We start from the raw sequence: 21,746 nt of genomic DNA, 5'->3' as shown, positions 1-21,746 counted from the left end.
ACATATAATTGTAATTAAATCAATTCTTGAATTGATTTAAAATTGGCTTTGAGGGCTGGGGTTGTGGCTCAGTGGTAGAGCACTTGTCTTGCATGTGTGAGGCACTGGGTTTGATTCTCAGTGTCACATATAAATAAATTTAAAAAGGACCATCATAATCAACAACTACAACAAAATTCTTAAAAAAAAAAACAAAACAAAACAAAAAAAACAGGCCGGAGCCTGCGACCAAGTAGGAGTGGAGTGGAGCAGCGGTTGTTGCCGACTCTTTCCTCCTCCCTAAGGTCCAGTCAGCGGGTTGATCAGGCCATTGGCCCTCAAGCCGAGACTTGTCTCTTATTTAGTTCTGGGGAGCGTCTGGCCGACATGAGTGACGTAGAGGAGAACAGCTTCGAGGGCAGATGAGCGGCCGCGTCTCTGTTGGAACCGGCGGCGTTGCGTCTATAAAGGCGAAAGCCTTGAGGTTGAAGGTGGGACGAGCCTAATGAAGTGGTTAATGTTTGAAGAAATCGAAGAGTTTTTTCCAAGAATGTGGAAGATAAATCAAGATAAAAGAAGGCTAATGAAAAGTATTAAAGATCAGAAAATTAACATTGAATGGGGGAAAAAAATTGAACAGAAGATTGGTCAGATAGAAGCACTTGAATATTTTTTTTAAGGCTATTTTGAATTGTTTGAATTGGGGAAGAATACACGAAGCATGAAAAATGAAAAACTCAATGAAGAATGAAGAGAAGTAGAAAGCAAGAGTGAAGTAGAATTAAAAGAATCTGGAAGAATGAATGGGTCCCGCTCTCAGCCAAAATCTCCAACGGGAACTCCTGCTCGTGTAGACTCGGAGGGCAGGTCAGGGTCGCGTAGTCCATCAAGGGTCCCCAAACGCTCTGAATCCCGTTCTCGGTCAAGATCAAAACCCAGGCCAAGGTCAAGAAGGCATTCCCATAGACGGCATACTGGATCCAGATCCCACTCTCACTCTCACAGGAGAAGATCGCGAAGTAGGTCTACACACCAGAGCACCGACGGCGAAGGAGCCCAAGTCACTCTCCGATGTCCAACCGGAGAAGGCCTACAGGCAGCAGGGCGAGTCCAGACCCCAACCCTTGTCTTGGGGTTTGGGGGCCTCAGTGTATACACAACCGAGCGAGATCTTCGTGAAGTATTTTCTAGATATGGACCATTGAGTGGTGTCAATGTGGTTCACGACCCACGGACTGGACGATCACGGGGATTTGCTTTTGTGTGTTTTGCGAGAATAGATGACTCAAAGGAGGCTATGGAAAGGGCAAATGGAATGGAGTTGGATGGTGGAAGAATTCGTGTGGATCATTCTCTCACTAAGAGAGCGCACACACCTACACCTGGCGTCTACACGGGCAGACCACCTCATAGTGGTGGTGGCGGCGGGGGAGGAGGTGGAGGTGGTGGCAGGCGTCGAGATTCTTACTATGATAGAGGATATGATCGTGGATATGACAGATATGAAGACTATGATTACCGGTACAGAAGAAGGTCGCCTTCTCCTTATTATAGTCGATACAGATCACGATCAAGATCTCGCTCCTACAGCCCAAGACGCTATTGATAACGGAATGGTTGCAGTTGAAGACTTCCCCCCCCCCTCCTTTTCTCCTTCCCCTCTCTCTTTTTTATTCTGGAGTTTCCCAAGCTTCTGATTCTTCCTACTCCTTAAAAAAAAAAAAAAAATCCTTGATTTATTTAGCTTCTACCCTTTTTCAGTTGCATTGCTGTTTTCCACCCCTTTTATTATACTCTTAAAGGATGTAATTGTTGTCATTTTGAGTAGTTAAACACCTTGAGTTAAAAAAAAGGAACCCAGTGTTAAGTTTTTGTATCATTTTTCTTTGCCTTTACAGAGGATTAACTCCTAGCTAATTATATGAGGAAAGAAATGATCTTTTTAAAGCTTTCATGTCAGATATTGTATTAGACACTGTATTAGAGATCTGCATTTATGAGGACTCCTTTTTTAACTTTTTTTTTGGGGGGGAAGATAGTAACATATGAAGTAGTTCAGTCATGTCACATTTGTCTGAGGTGGCATAGAACAAATAGTTGAGTGTAAAAAGTTTGAAGCTATAGAAGAAAACACTTGGACATTTCTTTAGAAGAATGTAATTTTTGAACCCTAAAAATTAAGTCACTTTTTTAGAGATTAAAAGCTTGTGGATTCCTACAAAACATGTTGTATTTGAAACACATCTGTTAAACTTTACAAACTTAAAAAAAAAAAAAAAAAACCCAAAACTGGTTTTGATCCTTTTGAGAGTTGAACTGCCACCTATTTACCCGAGAGCCCGGGGTGTTTAAAAGGGCCGTCTCTTTTCCTTGGCCAAATTTGTGTGAGAATCATTGTCCCCCAGGCCCACGTAACCACCTATAGTCTTGCTCAGCCTCTTGGCCTCTGCAGCAGCAGCAGCAGCAGCAGCAGCAGCAGCAGCAGCAGCAGCCCTTATTACTAGAAAATGCCTTCAGAAGCAAATATACCAGGTATCAGGCTGCCCCTCTGGACTCCTTGTCTCTCTGCAATATGGTTGAAAAGACACATTTTATTCAGCCTTTCTGGTTGTTCTTGGTGTAAGGGTTAGTTGGAACCAACTTAGTCCACCATCGCAGGAAGTGAAACTCGGTCTTGATTCCTATTTTCAGTAACACCTTTGCACCCAAGAGGGCAGATGTAATGTCCCATGATGAAACTTGTGCAACTAAAAACATCCCTACCCTGAGAATTGGAGTCAGCATGGACTTAAACAAGGAATAGACCTCTCCTTAAATAGCTAAGATTTCAGGCAGAGAAATTTCCCACCAAAACATGTATAGACACTTTATTGAAAAGAGCACTATCGGACTGGGGTTGGGCTCAGTGGTAGAGCACTTGCCCTGCATGTGTGGGTCACTGGGTTCGATTCTCAGCACTGTGTATAAATAAATAAGATAAAGGTCCATCAACAACTAAAAACAAATTTAAAGAAAAGAGCACTATCACTTAAGCTATCACGTGTAGGAAAAAAGTCTGTATTAATATCTCAGAAAATAATCATAGTGGTATTTACTGGCATAGCCAGGCCTCAGAAGTTGTTTTTTTCTGACCAGAAATATTCAGCTCAGAACCTCTCCCAGTGGCCTCCAGGGTGTGTCCTTGCCCTCCAGCGTCTGAGGATGCCTCAGTGTCAATGGATTCAAGGATTCTTCTCCTTGTGTCCTATTTTTCAGAGAAAATTTCTGGAAGTATACACATGAAATCGTATCAAGTGGGAAGGTGCCTGGGAGAGTTGAACTGGCATTGAAGAGGCCTTAAGGGACTTGACTCATACCTTTTATTTCTCTAGTCTAAATAAATAAATAAAGCTAAGAACAGGTACACTCTGAAAACACTCTTAAAACAAACCTGTCTCTTCTATGCTCCCTCTAAAAGCCATCAGAATGCACCCTGGACCCCTCCTTGGTGTCTGAGGCCACTCCTTCCCATCCATTTGGTGACAGATGTCTTTCCAACCCCACCATCTTTCCTTAGATGCCCTGTATCAGCTCCAGTGTGAACAACTCCTGCAGCCTCCCACTGGGTCTTCCACCTTTCCCACCCCATGGCCAGGCTGGCTCCACTACTACTAGAATTCCCTTTATCACTGTGTACCTTACATACCTAGGCATCTGAGCAGTAATGGCTCTTCATCACCATACCACAGGATACAGTCCCAAGTCCTTGGCATGGAGCAAGCCTGGCCTCAGCAGCTAGGTGAACCTGAACCTGGGCCCCATCACTTATCATATCCATGCCAGTTTCTCAACATCTCTGAGGGGCTTAATCCATTTTTTGTTGCTATAATAAAATACCCAAGACAGCATAATTTATAAAGAGTAGAAGTTTGTTTGACTTACAGTTCTGGAGGCCAGGAAGTCCTGGCATCTGGTGCTAGAACCAAGTTAGTGTTGGCATCTGGTGGTGAGGTCCTTTGTGCTCCATCATAACATGGCAGAGGGTATTATGTAGCAGCAGGACAGAACAAGCATGTGTCAGAGAAAGCTTGTTTTTGTGGTAAAGCCTCTTCCTCCATAATTTATTAATCCATGAATGAATTAATGCATCCACAAGCATAGAGCCCACATGACCCAATCACCTTCCCAAACTCCCACCTCAAAAATGCCATCAGCATATCAATATGAGGATTAAATATGTTAGCTTTCCATTATTGTAACCAAAAAACTTGAAAAGGGGAGTTTACTTCGCCTCACAGTTTTGGAAGCTTCAATCCATGTTCAGTGGGTCCCCTTTCTTTCAGGCCTGAGGTAAGGCAGCACGTCAGGGTGGTCGAGCCCACTGTGACCAGGAAGCAAAGAAAGGGCAAGAGACCAGCATCCCACAATTCCCTTGGAGAATGCTCTCAATAACCTAAATTCTTCCCTAGGTCCCACCTCCTCTAGTTCCCACCACCTCCCAACAGTGGCCAGCTGGAGAGCAAGTCTTTAACACATGAGCCTTTGGGAGACATCTTAGATCCAAACTATGTCAATTCTGAAACCTCACGAAGGTGGTCTTGGGATGAACACGTCTGACAACCAACTGCTGGATACCTCAAGGTCTCTAAGTAACTTCAAAATGTGGAACACGGAATTGACGTAAAGGTAAGTCATGAGTGTGCACTAATTTGAAACTCATGGACAGTCATCCCTTGGTATCCTTGGTTGATTGAACCTGTCGATTCAGAGCCATGGATACAGAGGAAGGACTACATGTCATGAAATTCAGTGATAGCTGCAGCAATTGTTTAGAGCTTAAACCAACAAAAGATCTGAGGACAGGGAAGTCTTTCATGAATGAAGTGGATACAGGATGATACTAAATAGTAATCCACTCTTAAGTTAGATTTGTTATGATTTTAACATTCTCGGCAGATAACATTCCCCTAGTGGCCTCCTTGCCTTGGCCCCACCCTTGGGGCATTACTGGGAGGCCCTTGACTGGACTTTGCAACACCTGATGGCCCAGGTTTTTGTTGAAATTCCAGCCTGGGTTTTTTCTTTCTTTGAGGAATGGCTGTTAAGCTTATACACGGATAAGTTCCAGAACACAGCTGATGTCCACGGTTGTGTGGATTACTCTCTTCATAGGGGCTCCTGGTTCGGGAATTCAAGCCCAGCCTGGGTTGCCGCTGTGTCCACCCACAGGAGGGGGTGCCTTTGTCGAATTTGTCCAAAAGTGCCATGGGGGAAGTGTTGGGGGGTGAATTATGTTCTCCAAAAAGACATGTTGAAACCTGAGCCCCCCAGGAACCTGAATGTGACCTTATAGGGAACCAGGTCAGGCTCAGTTATGGTGGACCCTCACACAGCCACTAGATATGAGGGAAGGGGCATTTGGAGACTCAGGTGAAGGAAGAGTCATGGGGTGATGGATGCAGAGATGGGGTGGGGCCCCAAGCTGAGCAGGGCTGAGAACTGACTGCTGGCTACCTCCAGACGCTGGAAGAGACCCGGAAGGATCTCCCCTGAGCCTTCAGAGAGAGCACTGCCCTGCGACACCGTAATTGCTCTAGTTTGAATCTGGAGTGTCCCCTGAAAGTCCATGTGCTAATTAATGGCTTGGTCCCAGCCTGTGGAGTCTTTGGAAAGTGGTAAGAGGTGGGGCCCTAGTAGGAGGAAGTTACGTCATCTGGCCCCTGATGTTGGGACCCTGGCTCCTGCCTTTCTCTTTGCTTCCTAGCCACAGTGAAGTGATCAGGCCTCCTCTACCATGTATTCCTGCCATGATGTACTGTGTCACCACAGGCCCAAGGAGACAGGACCAAGAGACCGTGGAATAAAACCTCTGAAACTGTGAGCCAAAATAAGCCTTTCTTCCTCATAAGTTGATTATCTCAGGTTTTTTGTCACAGCAACAAAAAGTGACTAACACATTGATCTTAGACTTTTGGCCTCTAGAATTATGAGTCAATGAACAGCTGTTGTTCTGAGTCACTCCGCATATGCTTTCTTACAGCAGAAAACTAAGCAGGCCCCATGCTAGAATTTTCTTTTATAGATAGCATTTCTAAATATCAGAACTTTTCCTTATTTCCCCCAGAAATTTCTCAGTACTGGGGTACAGGTGAGGATTGGTGGATCTTATTCTTAAGGAACTGAAAGGTCTAATGACAAAGATTTTTTGAAAAATATAACAATAGAGGCCTCCTTTCCCTAGGGAGTCCTGTTCTACCAGAAGAGCCAGCTGGAGAGAGTCTCAGACTGTAGCTAAGTTGTAAGGTCTAACTGACAGTAAGCTGCACTCAATACCAGATGAATCCATGAACAAGTCACTGAGCAGGTGGGTGCTTTGGGAGGAGAGGCTGAGCCTGGCTCCCCACCCACATGATGGATAAATCACAGGAGTGTGAAGGGCGCTCAGCCCTTCAAGCCTGGGGTGTTGGTGGTTTCACCGCAGTATCCTGTCTTGACCAACACATTGTCGCAATTGTGTGGCTGAGTCCCTCTACTCTCTGGCCTCAGTTTCCCCGTTATTAAGTGAGGAAGTAGTGGGAAGTGTTTTCATCCAGTGATGAGGCTACAGAGTGGGATCTAGACCAAGGCAGAGGACAAGGGAGTTTGGATGATGAGAGATGAGAAGGTTCTAGAAACCATGGCAGATGCTGGATGGTCATCGAGGATAGAGACAGAGTACAGTTCCAGGGAGGGTGAGGGCCCTGGGTGGTGGGTGTTTTTCAGAAAAGGGACTTTATAGAATCCCTTCCAGTGCAGAGTTCAGGAAGCTGCAGTGACCATGACCTGACTCTGAGTCTCCTTGTGTTGGGGACAGAAGCTCCAGGTTATTGAGCACCTGACATGGGCCAGGTTCTGTCCTGGGAACACCTGGGTGTGTCCCATCTTCATGCTCACCTGGGAGGAGGTGTTCACAGAAGCCTGGAGCACGGTCCTGCCAGCAGCTGCTCATCTGTCAGCCAGCAGAAGTGAAGAGACTCACCCTGCCAGAAGCGGGGCTGCCGGAGGTGGGGAGAGCAGGGGAATGCCCAAGTGCGTGGGGTGGGCGTGAGCAGGCTGTGCGGGAGAGTGAGCCGGGACAGGACCATGAGGAGACAGGACCCATGTCCCCACCACCCTGTGATCTTCCCAAGGCAGTGGTTTTATAGGAACCGGCCATAAAGACCTTCAGGGAGGATGTCCCTGGCGTGCGTGTCCTGCACAGAGCCCCATCCAGCCTCCAAGCTTGCTCCGGCTTCTAGTGCCTGGCCCTTAGAACTTCCTCCTGGTGCTGGGAAGGGGGTTAGGCCATCGTCTCCAAGGCCCAGAGAGGACTCACCAGGCTCCCATTATAGCCCAGAGGCCCAAATACAGAATGTTCCCAACGTAATGAATTCTTGACTTTCTAGTGGTGTGGAAGAGATGAGCCCTCACAGAAACCATGAAGTGGGTTGAATCAGGCTGACGATGCAGGATTCGACCTTTTCTGGTGGTGCTGGTGACTTGGGGAAGGTTCCTGGTGACCCAGGGCAGGTTCCTTCTGTGTGCCTAAGTCCTTTTCTTGGAGAAATGAGGATACTACTGGCGCTTACGCCCCAGAGCATCTGCTGGATACAGATCCACAGTCCCCAGACCAGGCGCCTGGTGCCTGCTGGAGAGTAATCTGGTGAATGAAGTGGCAGAGGGGTGTGGAAACCCTGCACTGGTGGTGAAGCCGATGGCAGATGCCTTGGCACTACCACCGTCCTCCCACGCACCCCTGGCCGCCTCCCATGCGTTCTGGGCCCTCTTAGACACTGCTGACCATCAGCATTCCTTCAGAGCACTCTGACCAGCACGGATGAGCTGCCCTGGCAGAGGCTGTCCTCAGTCAGTGGAGTAAAAACAAATGAAGCAAGTGAATGGAGTGCCCCAGAAGGCTTTTGTGGTGCCACGCACAAGGCCTTGGTGTCCTCCCCCTGAGCTGGGACAGGGAATCTGCCACAGAGTCTGCGAACCTCAGAGGGAGCCCTACGCTTCTGCAGAGGCTCATCAATCTGTCCTGTCTGAAGATGTCCCCTGGACAAGCTCTAGCCTGTTCCATGAGACAGCATAGCTGGTCTGTGAACGCACCGAGGCCACAATGGCACCAGAATGAGACTTGGGATTTGAGTCAGAAAGATGAGCCAAGAGCTGGAAAGGAAGTGATTTCCCTGCTGTGGCCAGGTGTTCATGAGCCTAAGCAGAGCTGGCCAGCAGGGGAAGCAGACGGGGGCATGCTGTTTCCTCTTTCTCGATTCCTAGTCACCTACCTATCCTGGGCTCTGGGGTGCAGGACAGGGGAGACATGGAAGTCGGCCGAGGCAGGGCTGCTCTGCTCCTGGTCTTCAGTGTGCTCTGTGGCCATGTCCCTGCCACAGCCCCAGGGCTACCCAGCCCGTCTCAGGGGTTGGATGCTGTGCACAGGAAGCCACCCTTCCTCCCCTCAGCAGGCCTCAGCAGTGCATCCCAGCCTCACCTGCTGGACCCACATTGGCTCTGGGAAGGTTCCTGGCACCAGGGCCCAGGTCCCCCTGCACACCTGACATGGCCTGGGAGACGAACGTTCTGCCAGCCAGGCCCTGGTCAGCATTGCTCTGAAGTGTTGTCCTGACCACTGCTCTCATTCTCCCTGTTCTCTTGTTTCCCCCAAATTAGGGAGAAGAGGAGGTGCATGGTGGCTTTGACCCACATGACCCATCTCAGCTACTGCAGACACTGGGCTATTCCAACTCAAGACCGGCTCCAGGGGTAGGGATGGTCTCCCTTCTTTGGGTGGGGTTGTCCTCTGATTCACTCTTAGTCACATCAAGACAGCAGAGGTGGGACATTAAGACACGGGCTGACCAAAATGTGTCCCTCATTCCCTACCACAGAGGTCCTGTCTATGCTGCAGCCAGGTTCCTTCCTCAGGCATCAGGAGGTATTGCAGGGACAGAGAGCCGTCCCGGTCCCCTGATAGGAAGGTTCATTCACATGGGGGACTCCAAGGTTTACCCCTGTGTAATGATAAAGAGCAAAAACAATCAGGGGTGTCCTGGCCTCTTGAGTTCTATCCCCTCAGGCAGACACCAGGTTCTGCTCACATGCAACTTCCTTACGGAATTAGTTTGCTCCTGCAGCATAACAAATCTCTGCGAATTTGGTGGCTTTCTTCTCTCACGGCTTCTGTGGGTCAGAAGTCTGAGCATGGCTTACATGTTCCTCTGCTTAGGCTCACAGGCTGCCAGCAAGTGCCGTGGGACTAGGTCTCACCTAGAGCTCAACTAAGGAAGGATGATTTGGACTGTGTGTAGAATCTCTGTCCTTGCTCTTCAGGACCTGTCCATGAAGCCTTTCTGAGGACCAGCTTCTATTCTGCAAGGCCAGCAGATCATCTCCGACTTCAGGGAGGATCCCAGGCCCTCTGAAAGGGCTTGTCCAGTGAGGTTAGGTCAAGGATAATCTCCCTTGTGATCAACTCAAAGTCAACCAGTTAGGGACCTCAGTTATAAAGTAACAAACCAGACAGTCCTATCCAAACACACTGATAGGATCCTAGGATTCCAAGAGATGGATTGTGCATGACGTGGACACCAGGGGGCGATCTTAGAGTTCAGCCGATCTTGGAGTTTCCCTTATTCAAAACTGAAGGATGAATTTAACTTTGATCTGTAATAGAAACATTAATGGCCAGAGAGTAAATTTCTAATTTCTAAAGTGGATTTTTATCAGTAAATGTGCCAATATGATGTTTTCCTCCCTTGTTTCAACATGTCACTTATTCTCTGGGAAAGATAAGAATGACAACAGCTTAAAGCAATAGCAGTTTTTTGAATCATATCTGGTTCTGTGAGAACAGAAGGAAACAATTGGCAGGACTGCTGGGCACAGTCATGTGTGTTGTGCACCTGCACACTCAGGAATTGCACTCGTAGAAGTTTATGTGGTTTATATATGACAGTTCTTCTGTCCTAGAGTGATCTGTGGTGGGACAGGATTGGGGCTAGCACAGGGACTTGCCCATGGGAGGGCCCAGTATCCTGGGTATCCTAGACCAGACTTGAGCTCCCAGCACCCTGTTCTCTGACTGGAGATGCCCTCCCCGCTGTGTGTGCTGCCTCTGTGGCCCTCCCTGACCAGTGGTCAGTCTGCAGGGGACGGCTGTTTCAGCCCATCTTCTCCACTCAGCACAGGGTGAGATAATGGGTCCAGATGCACCTGGAGTGACAAGTCTGAACCTCAGCAATAATCAGAACTGGAGGGGAAGTGGGGCCAAGTTAGAAGGTGGAGAGCCCTAAAAAAGGCCACTGTGGTGCCGTGGAGAAGATGCTGGTTCAAATCCCACGTCTGTAACTTGGGCAAATGAGGTCACCCCTTTGCTTCACTTTCCTTGCTTGTAAATGAAGGGTAAAAAATTGTCACCTTCCAAGAATGGAAGATGTAAGATTGAATGAGATCATGTTGGAGGATGGGGTACACAAGGCCTCACATGGAGGACGAGCTGTTAGATGGTGGCCAGGGCATGCACAGTGGAATTCATAGTTGTTCTGAGAAATGCCCCTTGCCAGAAGTAGACTCAGAAAACAGGGAAGAACCTGGGGTCATGGAGCTGAGGCCTCTCATGACCCTGAAGGCCAGAGGGGGTTGACTCCTAGTTTTGGAATGTTTATAAGCCAACTTTGTGGCCAGTCTTTTGGTCGAGACACAAAAATAACCTGCAAAAAAAAACTTCATCTCATGTGCTTCTGAAAGTTCCTTGGGTTCAGGGCCTGTGGTGTGCCACCTGCCATGGGAAGCTGTCCACCTGCCTTGCTGTGTCCACTGCCTTCTATGTGCTTCATCCTTGCTATCTGTCTGAGCTCATCTGTCTTAGTAGAGTTAAACCGAATTCCCCGAAAGCAGATAAAATGTTGTTTTCTTTGTATCTACAGCATCCAACAAGGGGTCTACTTATGTAGAGAGGAAAAGAAAATGTGCATTTCTTTTCATCATTTAAAAAAAACTTCTTTCAACTTTATTGAGGTATAATTAACAAATAGAAATTGTATACATTCAAGGACTACAATTTTGGTATTCACATACATTGTGAAATGATCACCATGATGGATAGAACTAATGATTGGTTGAACTAATGAACATATCTTCACCTCTCGTAGTTACCATTTTGTATGGTGAGAACTCAAGATATACCCTCAGCACATGTCACAATACATCATTATGAGTATACAACATACGTTATCGACTAGCGTCCATATGCTGTACATAAATCCTCAGAACCTGTTCATATTATAACTAAAAGTTTGTGCCCTTTGACTGACATTTTCTCCACCCCGGGCTCCAGTAGCCACCATTCCAGTCTGCTTCCAGGATTTCCACTCTTTAGATTCCACATGTAGCAGGTCATGCTGTCTGGTTTTCCATTCAGGAGGATTCCTGGTGATCCTGGTAGACAGAATGTGACCAGCAGAGGGCACAAGAACCACAGGTCATGGGGAGATGTGGCGTTGGCCTCCCCCAGAGCAAGATTTCCTGGAAATGCTTTTAGCCAACTACACATTTATAACAGCTATTTTTATGTCATATTCTTTCCCTTCACTTGTTTCTTGCAAATTCGTCACTTGGCAGCTGCAAAGACTCAGGGCTTGGGAAACTCCCAGAAAGTCAGGGACAAAGCCTTCTGTCTGTCTTACATCTCAGCCACTGGAGGGGATGTCAGTGGAATGAGAGGAGATGGGAAAGGACATGGCCCAAGAGGGAGTCATCTCACCAGCAGTGGCCTTCCCTCTTGCTGGGGGCTGCTAGTCCAGGTCAGGGGACTCTCAGTAGGCCCTTAGGACTGCCACTGAAGGTAGTGAGCACCCTGTAATTAGTAGTGTGTAAGGAACCAGAAGGCAAAGGAAACAATCTCTGCTCCAAAGACCATTGTGAGGATTAAGTGAGAGGATGATTTTGCCTCATTCAGTCCAGTGTCTGTGGACAGTATTCATAGAAGGAAAACTTTTAATTGTTGAGAATTCAGAAACAGGAGTAGGCAATGAACCAGGCGGGGATTCTATGTTTCTAAGACTCACATGCTATTAAACAAATGGGTGCTTCCCTGGAAAAAAAAGAAACTAAAAGAAAAAGAATTTTAAAAATAAGGGAACACTTCTCAAATGCAAATGCACATATTTGTGCAATCAGCGGAATTGATTCTAAACCAGGAATTGGCAAATCGTGACCCTCTGCCCAATTTTATAAAGCCAGTAAACAGAATGGATTTTAAATTTTCAAATGGCTGAAAGAAATCAAGAGAAAAATATTTTATGACATGTAAAAATGAAATCAAATTCAAATTTCAATGTCCATAAACAAAGTTTGATTGGAACAAAGCCATACTCATTGGTTTATGTATTATCTGCAGCTACTTTCACACTACAATGGCAAAACTGAGTCCCTGCAACAAAGCTTTCTGGGCTGCAAAACATAAAATATTTACTTATCTAGCTCTTTGCAGAAAAAGCGTTTTGATTAAGGCTGTTAAAACTGGCTAGGCGAAGGTTTCCTCTGTCCTTTTATTTGGGGAACCTGAAGTTTGGACAAGGAATTCTCTTGATCAAGGGCAGGGACAGGACAGGTGTAATGTGGGGAGACAGGGCCCAGGAAATCAGGGCCTATGGAGATGGCGGCAGCTCCTGTCTCTCTCCCCTTAATCATCTCCAGCAGAAAGCAGAAGGACTGGCCTAGAGCCCTGGCATGAGGCTGGTCCTGGCCTGGCATCTGAGGAGCAGGGTGTTGTGGTCTTTCTGTGTTCCCTGTAGGCCCCAGAATCCTTACCTACAACATAAGCATTGTGCCTGTCCTTCCGTCCCCTCCCAAGGGCTGCGAGGCATCCAATGGGAGGTGCTGCTGGAGGAGTCGGGGCAGGCCTCCTCCTGCCCCTCACTCAATTTTCAGAGCAGGAAAAGACTGATGGTCACAGCACTGTCTGTGTCAGGGAGGACAGATGCAAGTGTCCATCCACCAACCTGCTGGATGGTGGGCAAAGACATCCTGTAGGAGGCACTGCGTTCCAGCTCCCCCTACTGATGGGGCAGGGCCTGGACTCCTTCTCCCACAGAGGGCTGGCTCCCCAGGGTGCCCAGGCTCCAAGACCCGGGCCACAGGGCTGTGAACCCTCCAAGGGCTCTGCCTATAATGGAAGCGACAAAACCCACAGTGGCTGGTATCCAGTAGTGTGAAGATCCCGTCTCTCATTATTAGGAGGACAGAACTGTGGTTTGGTTGTCCTGATGAAAAGAAAACAGGAAGAAAAAGAGGGGCGGAGAGAATAAGAGCGAGAGCGAGAAGCAGGGGAGGATGGGGAGAACTTGTAATAAAGAAGACGGGAAATGGACGAAAAAAGACAAGAAAGCAAGCAAAGGGAAAGTAAAGAAAAGCGCGGGACGTTCCCAAGCGGGTGTCCTCTGCTGGCGAGAGCTGGCCGCCTCGCTACAGCTTGCTCCCTTCCCGCCGGCCGGCCTGCAGTGTACGTGAGCTCCTGGCGAAGTGCGGCCTCAGAACAGAGTCACCCGCAGCCTCAAGAGCTCCGGCAAGGTCCTGGGTGCGAGCTAAGTGGCAAGTAGGCGACAAGCACCTGCCGCGAAGGGGCCAGGAGGGTCTCTCCAGGCAGTCATCACCTGGCTTTCTCTCTCCCTGCCCCCCACCCAAGGTTAGAGCGCTCCAACACCCGCACTGAGCTCCCCAACCTGCGCCCCGACCAGTCAAACCTCTCCTTCCCCGCACTGCACTCCAGGCGCCAGAACAGATGTCCGAGGTTCAGTTCTCACAGTCCCACGGCGGGTGGAGGTCCTCTAGATCTTCATCACCCGGCCCCAGCGAGTCCCGGCACCCAGCGGCCACCACTTCCTGGTCCTGGAAGTGGCCTCGAGCGCCGCGGGTTCGCAAGACCCGACTCCGATCCGAGGTCGCTGCGGGACCCGCCCAGGCTGGCCAGGGGTGGGTGTAAAAATGGAGAAAGAACTGGCCAAGGACTGCCCCAGGACCCTGGCCACCAAGAACTGGGTCCTGAAGTTCTCTCAGTCTCGGAAGGCCGTCGTTTTGTACCTATGTATCTTTTAAAACTCACACTTCTAAAGGGAATTACACATTAAACCCCCAAACCACCTTATAAAACAACAAAAAATAACCAATTCCAAAGGATCAAATTCATGGAGTGCTCTGAGAGGGATAACTACAGACGGAAAGAGGGGTGTATCCAAAGGCGCTGTCGCCCCAAATACGATTTGACCTCCGGGTTCCCAGACATTTGAAATGACTCAAAACGAAAGTCCACGCTCGACGTCGAAATTTTCATTTAAAAGGGGTCACAGAGAATGGTTTCTCCGAAGGAAAACGTTTGGCGGTCTCCAGGAGACAGCGAGATGCGAGCTTAGGGACGGAGAAATTTTATAAGCCTGTTTGAAGGCAGAACAGAAGTCTTCAGTCCCGGTTCCAGACAAGGGCCGGGCGGGACGGCAGCCCCGGCCCCCACCGAGACAGGCCCTCGACCCACGTCAAATGCCACCACCACTGCCATCCCCTCCAGCTTGCCCCTGGTTAGGGGCAGTCAGAACCTCAGGCTTCAAGAAAGAAAACGGGGAAGAGCCCGCGCCCTTCAAGGGCGCTAGCGACGCGTCCCTGGAAAAAGGAACGTGCCCTTGGCGCGCGGGGCTCTATGGCGGGCCGCTCAAAGATCGAGGTCCTCTTGGTCAACTGGGAGGAAGTTGTTGGACCGCTGGGCTGTTGGCTATTTAGAGGATTCTACCAAGAGGCGAGGTGACCGTTTTAAAGAAACCTTCCCTACATCTCTGGTCCCAACTTCGTTTGGCCAAGTAAGATAACAAACCCAGGGCAGGTAAGAAGAAAATGCAAAGAAATAGGCCGGCAGTCCTGGGAGGGCAGAAGCCCCTAGACGCTGGACGCTGACCTGTCCCAGGGTTGCCCCCTTGGGTACTCAGCCTCTCTGTCTTTATTCTGTGACCCCTTCGCTCAGGAGCCGTTCCAGAATGCCATCTGGGAGGCGCTGGGGCAGGAGGAAGGTGGAGGAGGAGGGAAGGGGGCCTGGAATCTGCACACCAGTGCTTAAGAGTTTCGGTTAATAGGGTGAGGAGACCCCTTCTCCGCTTCGCCCCGCCGGTGCCAGTTGAAAATGTGGAGTCACCGGGACAGAGCACTGGAGAGGGAACGGTTCTGTGCTCTGGAACCCCCATCTTTCGTCAAGGCGCAAAGGACCCCCTGTGGCCCAGAGCCCCTAGCTGCCAGGCTACAGGGGAGGGTGGCTGGCCCCGGGCGCTGAGGTCATCTTTTCCACTGCGAGCACCGCAAGTGGACGGTTTCCGGGATTTTCGCAGCGGCGGCTGGAGGCCCCAGCGGGTCCCAGGCGTCGGGCACCGCGGCTACGCCTCTGGGTGGCGACTCCCCTTCTTCGGGCAGCCTGGGCTGGAGAATGAAGCCCCATTCACTGTGAGCCCCTTCCAGGGCGCCAGTCCTGCAATTCCTGAACAGCGGAGGCCTCGCAGTCATTCGTTTTGAGTTTTTCGCCCAAAAGGGGTTTATCTGAGGATTTGCCTTCAGTTTCGAGGACGTGGCTGTCCCAAGGAGGGTGAACTAGGGGCAGGTCCGAGCGGTAGTGTCTCTGCGCACTGGAGGGGAGGGAGTGTCGTGGCTCTCAGCCTTTCCCTCCAGGCCAACCGCACAACCCTGGAGGCCTCATTCCCAGAGGCTGCCTTCCGAAGGCCTATGCCTGGGATCAGGAAATAGCGCTGGCCAGAGTCCAAGCAGCTGGGGGGCACACCTGTGGAATGGGGAGGAGGCTGGGTCATAGTCCACTGAGTCCCTGAAATCTAGAGACCTCCACGCTGAAAATCACTCAACCCCCACCACCAACAGCCTGACCAAAGAGTTACCCTAAGAAGCTGACAGGTGGTAAAATAGATTTGGTGACAGCTGATCAACAATCTGAATGCTCAGATGTAGGACCCCAATCCTGAGCAAGTGAGACCCTCAGGGCTGCAACTGGGCTGCGCACAGGGGTTTCAAATCTGGGTGACTTCTCTCAGAATCCAAATAAGAGGTGAGGGCTGGGGTGGGGGCTGTCTGGGCCTAAATCTCTAGAGAATACCCCGGTCTAAGCCCCTTGGAAGGTGTGAAAGCAGAGAGGAAGAGGAGGAGGCAAAGGACACTGGGATGGGGAGGGTGGAGGCCAGGGGAAAGACCCCGAGACAGAGGGTCACGGAAAGACAGTCCTATACACTGGGGTGCCTGGGTCGCTCCCTTTCTCTTGTTGGCCTCAGTTGCCCACCTGAAAAATGAGGTGGTTGGACTTCCCATCTAGGGAAGGGTTCTTTGTGCCCACTCCCTGGGGAGAACCCCTCCGGGCTTCTGAGGACCCCAGGAGGAGTTGCTTTCCTCTGCTTGCCCAGGAGGGGGTAGGGTGGGTTCTGTGCCAAGAGAAGCAGTCACACAACCCCTACTGCTTGGTCACCAAGAGGCCTCCTCGGTGTGGGCCACTGTTACTCTTAGTAGGTCTCACATCACGCCTTCCAAAAAACCATTTTTCCTCACTGAACCACCTACCCTGGGGAGTCGGAAACAACTGGAGGCCACAGAGGCCACCTTCTTTCAGTCATGATGATGACCCTAGGATTCAGAAAGTCACCCAACAACTGGGGAGCAGTGGCTCAGAGCCTCCGGAAAGACATTCTTGGTCTTTTACCCCAGTCCCTATGAACAAGGGGTCTTGACCACCTCCTAGTCTCCCCAGAGTCTGGGCCAGCTGCCACGGTCTAGGGTCGTCTAGGACGAGCCTCAAGATCGCCCCTTGGCAATCCACTGAACGGAGGAAACTGCATCAGCTTAGGGAGAGGGCAGGACCTGCTGCCCATTTCCCAGAGGTGAGGACTTAGGCTCCGTGTAGAGCTCACTTAGGAAGTAGGAGTGGTTTAAGACACCAGCTGGGAGCCAGGTGCTGACTGGTTGTGGTGGTTGGGGCTGGAGGTAGGACCCAGTCTGCGGAGTGGGAAGGGGAGGACAACAGCTCCTCCTCTTGCCTCCTAGGTACACCCCGCCCTCCTAACTAGGAGCTCCTGTGGGTCTTGGGTAAGGACCCCCTCCCTCAGTCCTCACAAACTCCTTGGTGTCAAGTATATCTCTTCTGGAAGGGACAGAGAGCTGGAGCCCAGAAACAGGCAGTGGTTTACCCAGCAGTGGCAGAGCCAAAGGGCCGAAACTCCAAACTCGGTAGAGAGTTTACTTTGGGATTGTTCACCTCAGGTTTGGGATTATACTCTCTTTACAAGACAGATCTAGAAGAGGTGCTGCCGATTTCCTCAGTCCTGCAGGAGCCTTTGAGACTCAGAGATGGGAAGGCAGACTCTCAGAGCACCCCCAGATCCCTGCCCTCAGCTCCACCTGGTTCCTTTGATGATCCAAAGGTGGGAAATGGGGAAGTTGCATCCTTTCTCTTCCTCTCCATGGAATCCTCTAACTAGGAGGACATAACCCAGCCCACAGCGTCCCGTGTTGCCAAGGAGAATGTGTCCACGTATCACTTGGGTTTGCATTTCAATCAAATGCGCCTTCAGAACGTTTTCCTCTCAGGGCAAGTTGGAGGGAAAGGAGGCTGATCATGGTAAACTGAGGCGGAGGTTGGCCCGGGCGGTGGTGCACAGGTGCGACTGCCACTCTTTGAGTTGCACCCTGCCCACTGCAGACCCCTACGCGGCGTTCGGCCCTGCACCCTGGCGGGAGGCACACCGTCACTCTTTTCCCGATTGAGATGCGGGGGCCTTTGCCCATTCTCCTCCCTAACCCCTGCCTAGGCCGCGGCCCTTCCTACCTGTCTCCTCTCTTTACTGTTCCCTCCCTCTGTCCGGCCTGCCTCTGTGCCCTCTGGCACGTCCAGGCCGCGGACTCTCGCTCTCCCGTCAGTCTCTCTGCACACGTCTCCACGGCATCCCAGGCACCGTCACTCTCTTATCTTTCCTGGTCCCCACTGTCACCGCCGGGACCTTTTCTCACCTCTCTCTCGATCCCTCGGTGTCTCATCTCTAGGGGAGGGTCTCCTTTCCCGAGTTCTACGTGGGTCCTTCCTGGGCGTGCGCTCCGCTGGTTCTCTTTCGGTCTCGGTCGGCCGGCCCCTCTCACGCCGGCCTCTCCTCCCTTCCCTCCTCCCTCCCTTCTGGGTTCCTCCCTCCGGCTCCGCTTAGCGGGTGGGGGGCCGCAGCCTGGAGCCCAGCGGAGCAGGGCGGGGCGGGGCGGCGCGGGCGGGGCGGGGCGGTGACGCGGGTCTGGCCGGGCTAGAGGCGCGGCAGCGCGGGGCGGGGGCGCAGTGCCGGGTCCGACTGGCCGAGCCCCGAGCGCCCCGCCCGCGCCCTGCGCCTCCGCCCGGCCCGCCGGCGGGGGAGGGGGCATGAGCCGGCGCCCGCGCGCGGCCGGGAGCTGCGGGCCGGCCTAGAGCCCCGCGCGGGCCCCGCGCCCGAGCCCAGCCGCCGCCGCTGCCCAGCCGCGGGCGCATCCGCGGGCGCAGCGATGCAGCGGCCCGGGGAGCCGGGCGCCGTGCGCTTCGGCCCGCCCGAGGGCTGTGCAGATCACCGGCCACACCGCTACCGAAGCTTCATGATCGAGGAAATCCTCACCGAACCGCCCGGGCCCAAGGGCGCCGCGCCTGCAGCCGCCGCCGCCGCCGCGGGCGAGCTGCTCAAGTTCGGCGTGCAGGCTCTGCTGGCGGCGCGGCCCTTCCACAGCCACCTGGGTACGTGCGGCGGCCTCGGGGCCTTGGGGCTGTGGGTCGGTCTTAGCGGGAGAGTAAGAGCCACGCCGTGGGGGCGCCCAGAACCTACTCTTCTTACCTGGGCCCCAGAACCGTCCCTGGACATTGCTTTGAGCGCGCAGGCCCCGGGACAGATTTCTAGGCGCGCTCCAGCCTGGAAGCGGAGAGTGCGGGCAACAGGCTCCGTAGAAACAGGCCTCGTGCCCGAAGGACAGGCCAGGGAGGGCATTTGCTTTTGGCTGCATGGCCGCTCTTCGGCCTTCAGCACAGGATAGGGGGCTGGGCCCGGGGAACAGAACCCGCATTCCCATCTCGGGCGAACGACCGGTCTGCGGATTAGTGAGGGTCAAAATGATCTCAGATCGTGGGCTTCTCGGCTTCGCGGTGGAGAACTGACAACCAGGAGCCTGTGACTACCCAAACCCCGGTAGCTGGGACCTCTAGAAGAAGCCCGCGGCTTCCAATGCTGGGTTCAGACACTGGCCCAAGTCGGCCCAGGGTATCCTGGAGTCCAGTGCTGCAGCTGGGGACAATGAGGCCTCCGCTGCCGTAGGGCCTTGCTGTGAGTCAAGAGGCCTGTGAGCCGCTGCCGGGCTGGACCTTCCACTTCCAGGGCGGCTAGGTCTGGGCAGAACTTGAACCACTTGCTCAAACCGTTTTTGCCCACCCTGTCTCTTTCTCGGTGGCTGCCTGTCCTGGCCTGCAGTGCCCTCTCCACCACCTCCATGCCCTTCTGAACCTTTCTCATCTACTCTCTGCTCAGCGTTTGGCCTCCCTCATCCTCTCGGTTTGTAGATCTCCCTCTCCCACTTTTCCCTTCTCCCCTCTCCCCCTCCTTACCTTTACTTGGGTCCCCTTCATACTTCCAAGGGAAGGGAGGCCTTCTAAACTTGGCGGGGACCCCAGCCCCACCAACCGCCTTTTCTGCACTCCTTTGGTCCCTTCTTGGTTGAGCTTGTCGCGCTGGTGGCGGCAGAGCCAGTTTGGGACGCGGTGTCTCGGCTGCCTTTCACTTCTATCTGTTGTACTGTTAGTAGTTCGTTTGAAGCGGGCAAAGAAAAAAAAAAAAAACAAACAAAAAAAAAACCTTTTAGGACTAGAGAACATGCAAGCATCTTCACGGGGAAGAGCCTGGACAGAAAAACAAGAACACAAATTTCGTGTTCACAGGGTGCTTTGGAATTTCTAGGAAGCGCCCGACCCCATCCCAGAGGAGGGCACGGCCACAGCCCGCGGTGTGGCTGCTGTGTTGAGCACAGGAGAGTGGCCGTGCACAGTCCTTTGGGTTCTTTTTCCGAACTCAGCAAGCCGGATTTGGTCCGGGCAGACGCCCACCTTCTTAATTCGCACCGGTCTCTTCTTAATTTCCTTTTTTACGAAAGAGACACTGCATGCGTCTCAGACCTGTGAACTTGTTTCTGGAGAACGCTGAAATCCAGAGGCGGTTGGGGCATGGGGAATGCCAGAGCAGAGCACCGGGTTGGAGAGGCCCTTTCTTCCAGACTCTGGAGGACAGAACATTGAGGGGGCTTGTCTTCTGCGCTTAGTTCAAATCCTTGCGCGTGGCTCACATGCTTGCTCCAGGCCGCCAGGCGTGGAGGTTTTGCGTGTTCGATTCTCTGAGCTGAAGCTCCCGTGGCCCTTGGTGCGGCCGACGCCGAGGCAGAGAAGCGCAGCTGGAGCTCACTGGGCTGCTCCCTCTTCTCTCCCTGCAGCAGTGCTGAAAGCAGAGCAGGCGGCGGTGTTCAAGTTCCCGCTGGCGCCGCTCGGCTGTTCCGGGCTGGGCTCAGCGCTGCTGGCCGCGGGGCCTGGGTTGCCTGGCGCCGCGGGTGCGCCGCACCTGCCGCTGGAGCTGCAGCTCCGCGGGAAGCTGGAGGCCGCAGGCCCGGGTGAGCCGAGCACGAAAGCCAAGAAGGGGCGCCGGAGCCGCACTGTGTTCACCGAGCTGCAGCTGATGGGCCTGGAGAAACGCTTCGAGAAGCAGAAATACCTCTCCACGCCCGACAGGTAGTGTTGGGCAAGGCTGGGGCCAGTAGGCGGTGGGAGGGTGGCCATCTGCCCTGCTGAAGGTGCGCCCTGCTCTTTCTAGAATAGATCTCGCCGAGTCCTTGGGCCTGAGCCAGTTGCAGGTGAAGACGTGGTATCAGAATCGGAGGATGAAGTGGAAGAAAATAGTGAGTGTGCCTGGTAGCTCGGTAGGCCCTCGGTTTCCCGGGCCCTGCCCCTGTGCCCTGCAAGAACTGTTCCTCCCTGCTCCGCGAGGACCTCTTCCCAACCCTTCCAATTCCCTCTGCACCTGGTGCATATGAGGACCCTCTGCCTCTTTGGGTGCCCTATGGGGGTCAACAATCCTTGGTGTCCCGCGGAGCCCTCAGGTCCGCTGGCAGCCTTGAACCCCTCTGCAGTCTTAGGGGAGGCCTCTTCCCAACGGCTCTCAAATGGCTGCCGTTTCCCAGGGGCGGGGAGCGGTCCTTGATGACCCGGTTGGGTCCTTCCGTCACCCCTGGGTGCTGGGCACAAGGGTCCCCAGTCCACCTCCCTGCCCATCGAGGTACTGGTCATCCTTCGTGTAGGTACTGCAGGGCGGCGGCCTGGAGTCCCCTACCAAGCCCAAGGGGCGGCCAAAGAAGAACTCCATCCCCACAAGCGAGCAACTCTCAGAGCAGGAGCGCGCCAAGGAGGCGGAGAAGCCGGCGGAGGTGCCAGGCGAGCCCAGCGACAGGAGCCGCGAGGATTGAGCTCGGCAGAGTGCGGGGCCAGGGAGCCAGAGAAGCAGTGGCCGCCTGAGTCCGCGGGAACCTGCGGACCGTCCCTTCTCGTCCCTACCGTTTGCTTTCTAAGCATTTTATTATTACTTCGAATGCGGACAATCAGGGGTCAAACAAGGAAGGACAGAGACCCTGAAGCCAAACCCAGGCCCCGGCGCGCTCCTGGTCCTTACTTGGGACGTCCATCGCGGCGGAAGCAACTCGTCTTCCTTGGA

At 52.5% G+C, this 21,746-nt stretch overlaps 1 protein-coding gene and 1 pseudogene across 1 annotated transcript; both read left to right on the top strand.

Annotated features, from left to right (window-relative positions):
* The first annotated feature begins 366 nt into the window (after positions 1-366).
* Positions 367-1,606, top strand: LOC143382746 (transformer-2 protein homolog alpha-like; annotated as a pseudogene).
* A 16,916-nt stretch (positions 1,607-18,522) lies between these two features.
* Barx1 (BARX homeobox 1) lies at positions 18,523-21,501 on the top strand. Its single transcript, XM_077105646.1, has 4 exons — positions 18,523-18,745; positions 20,479-20,770; positions 20,853-20,937; positions 21,337-21,501. Exons 1-4 carry the CDS (start codon positions 18,523-18,525, stop codon positions 21,499-21,501), a joined length of 765 nt encoding a protein of 254 aa, XP_076961761.1.
* Positions 21,502-21,746: the final 245 nt, after the last annotated feature.

The sequence above is a fragment of the Callospermophilus lateralis genome, chromosome 17, assembly GCF_048772815.1.
Source record: "Callospermophilus lateralis isolate mCalLat2 chromosome 17, mCalLat2.hap1, whole genome shotgun sequence".
In the NCBI taxonomy this organism is placed as follows: domain Eukaryota; kingdom Metazoa; phylum Chordata; class Mammalia; order Rodentia; family Sciuridae; genus Callospermophilus; species Callospermophilus lateralis.
The sequence above is the reverse complement of the archived record's forward strand: the minus strand, read 5'-3'. Positions and strand labels throughout refer to the sequence as shown.

Coding starts and splice junctions, on each gene's coding strand:
- Barx1 (XM_077105646.1), top strand. CDS start 18,523: ATGCAGCGGCCCGGGGAGCCGGGCGCCGTGCGCTTCGGCCCGCCCGAG. Junction 18,746..20,478: donor GCCCTTCCACAGCCACCTGG/GTACGTGCGGCG, acceptor CTCTCCCTGCAG/CAGTGCTGAAAGCAGAGCAG. Junction 20,771..20,852: donor TACCTCTCCACGCCCGACAG/GTAGTGTTGGGC, acceptor TGCTCTTTCTAG/AATAGATCTCGCCGAGTCCT.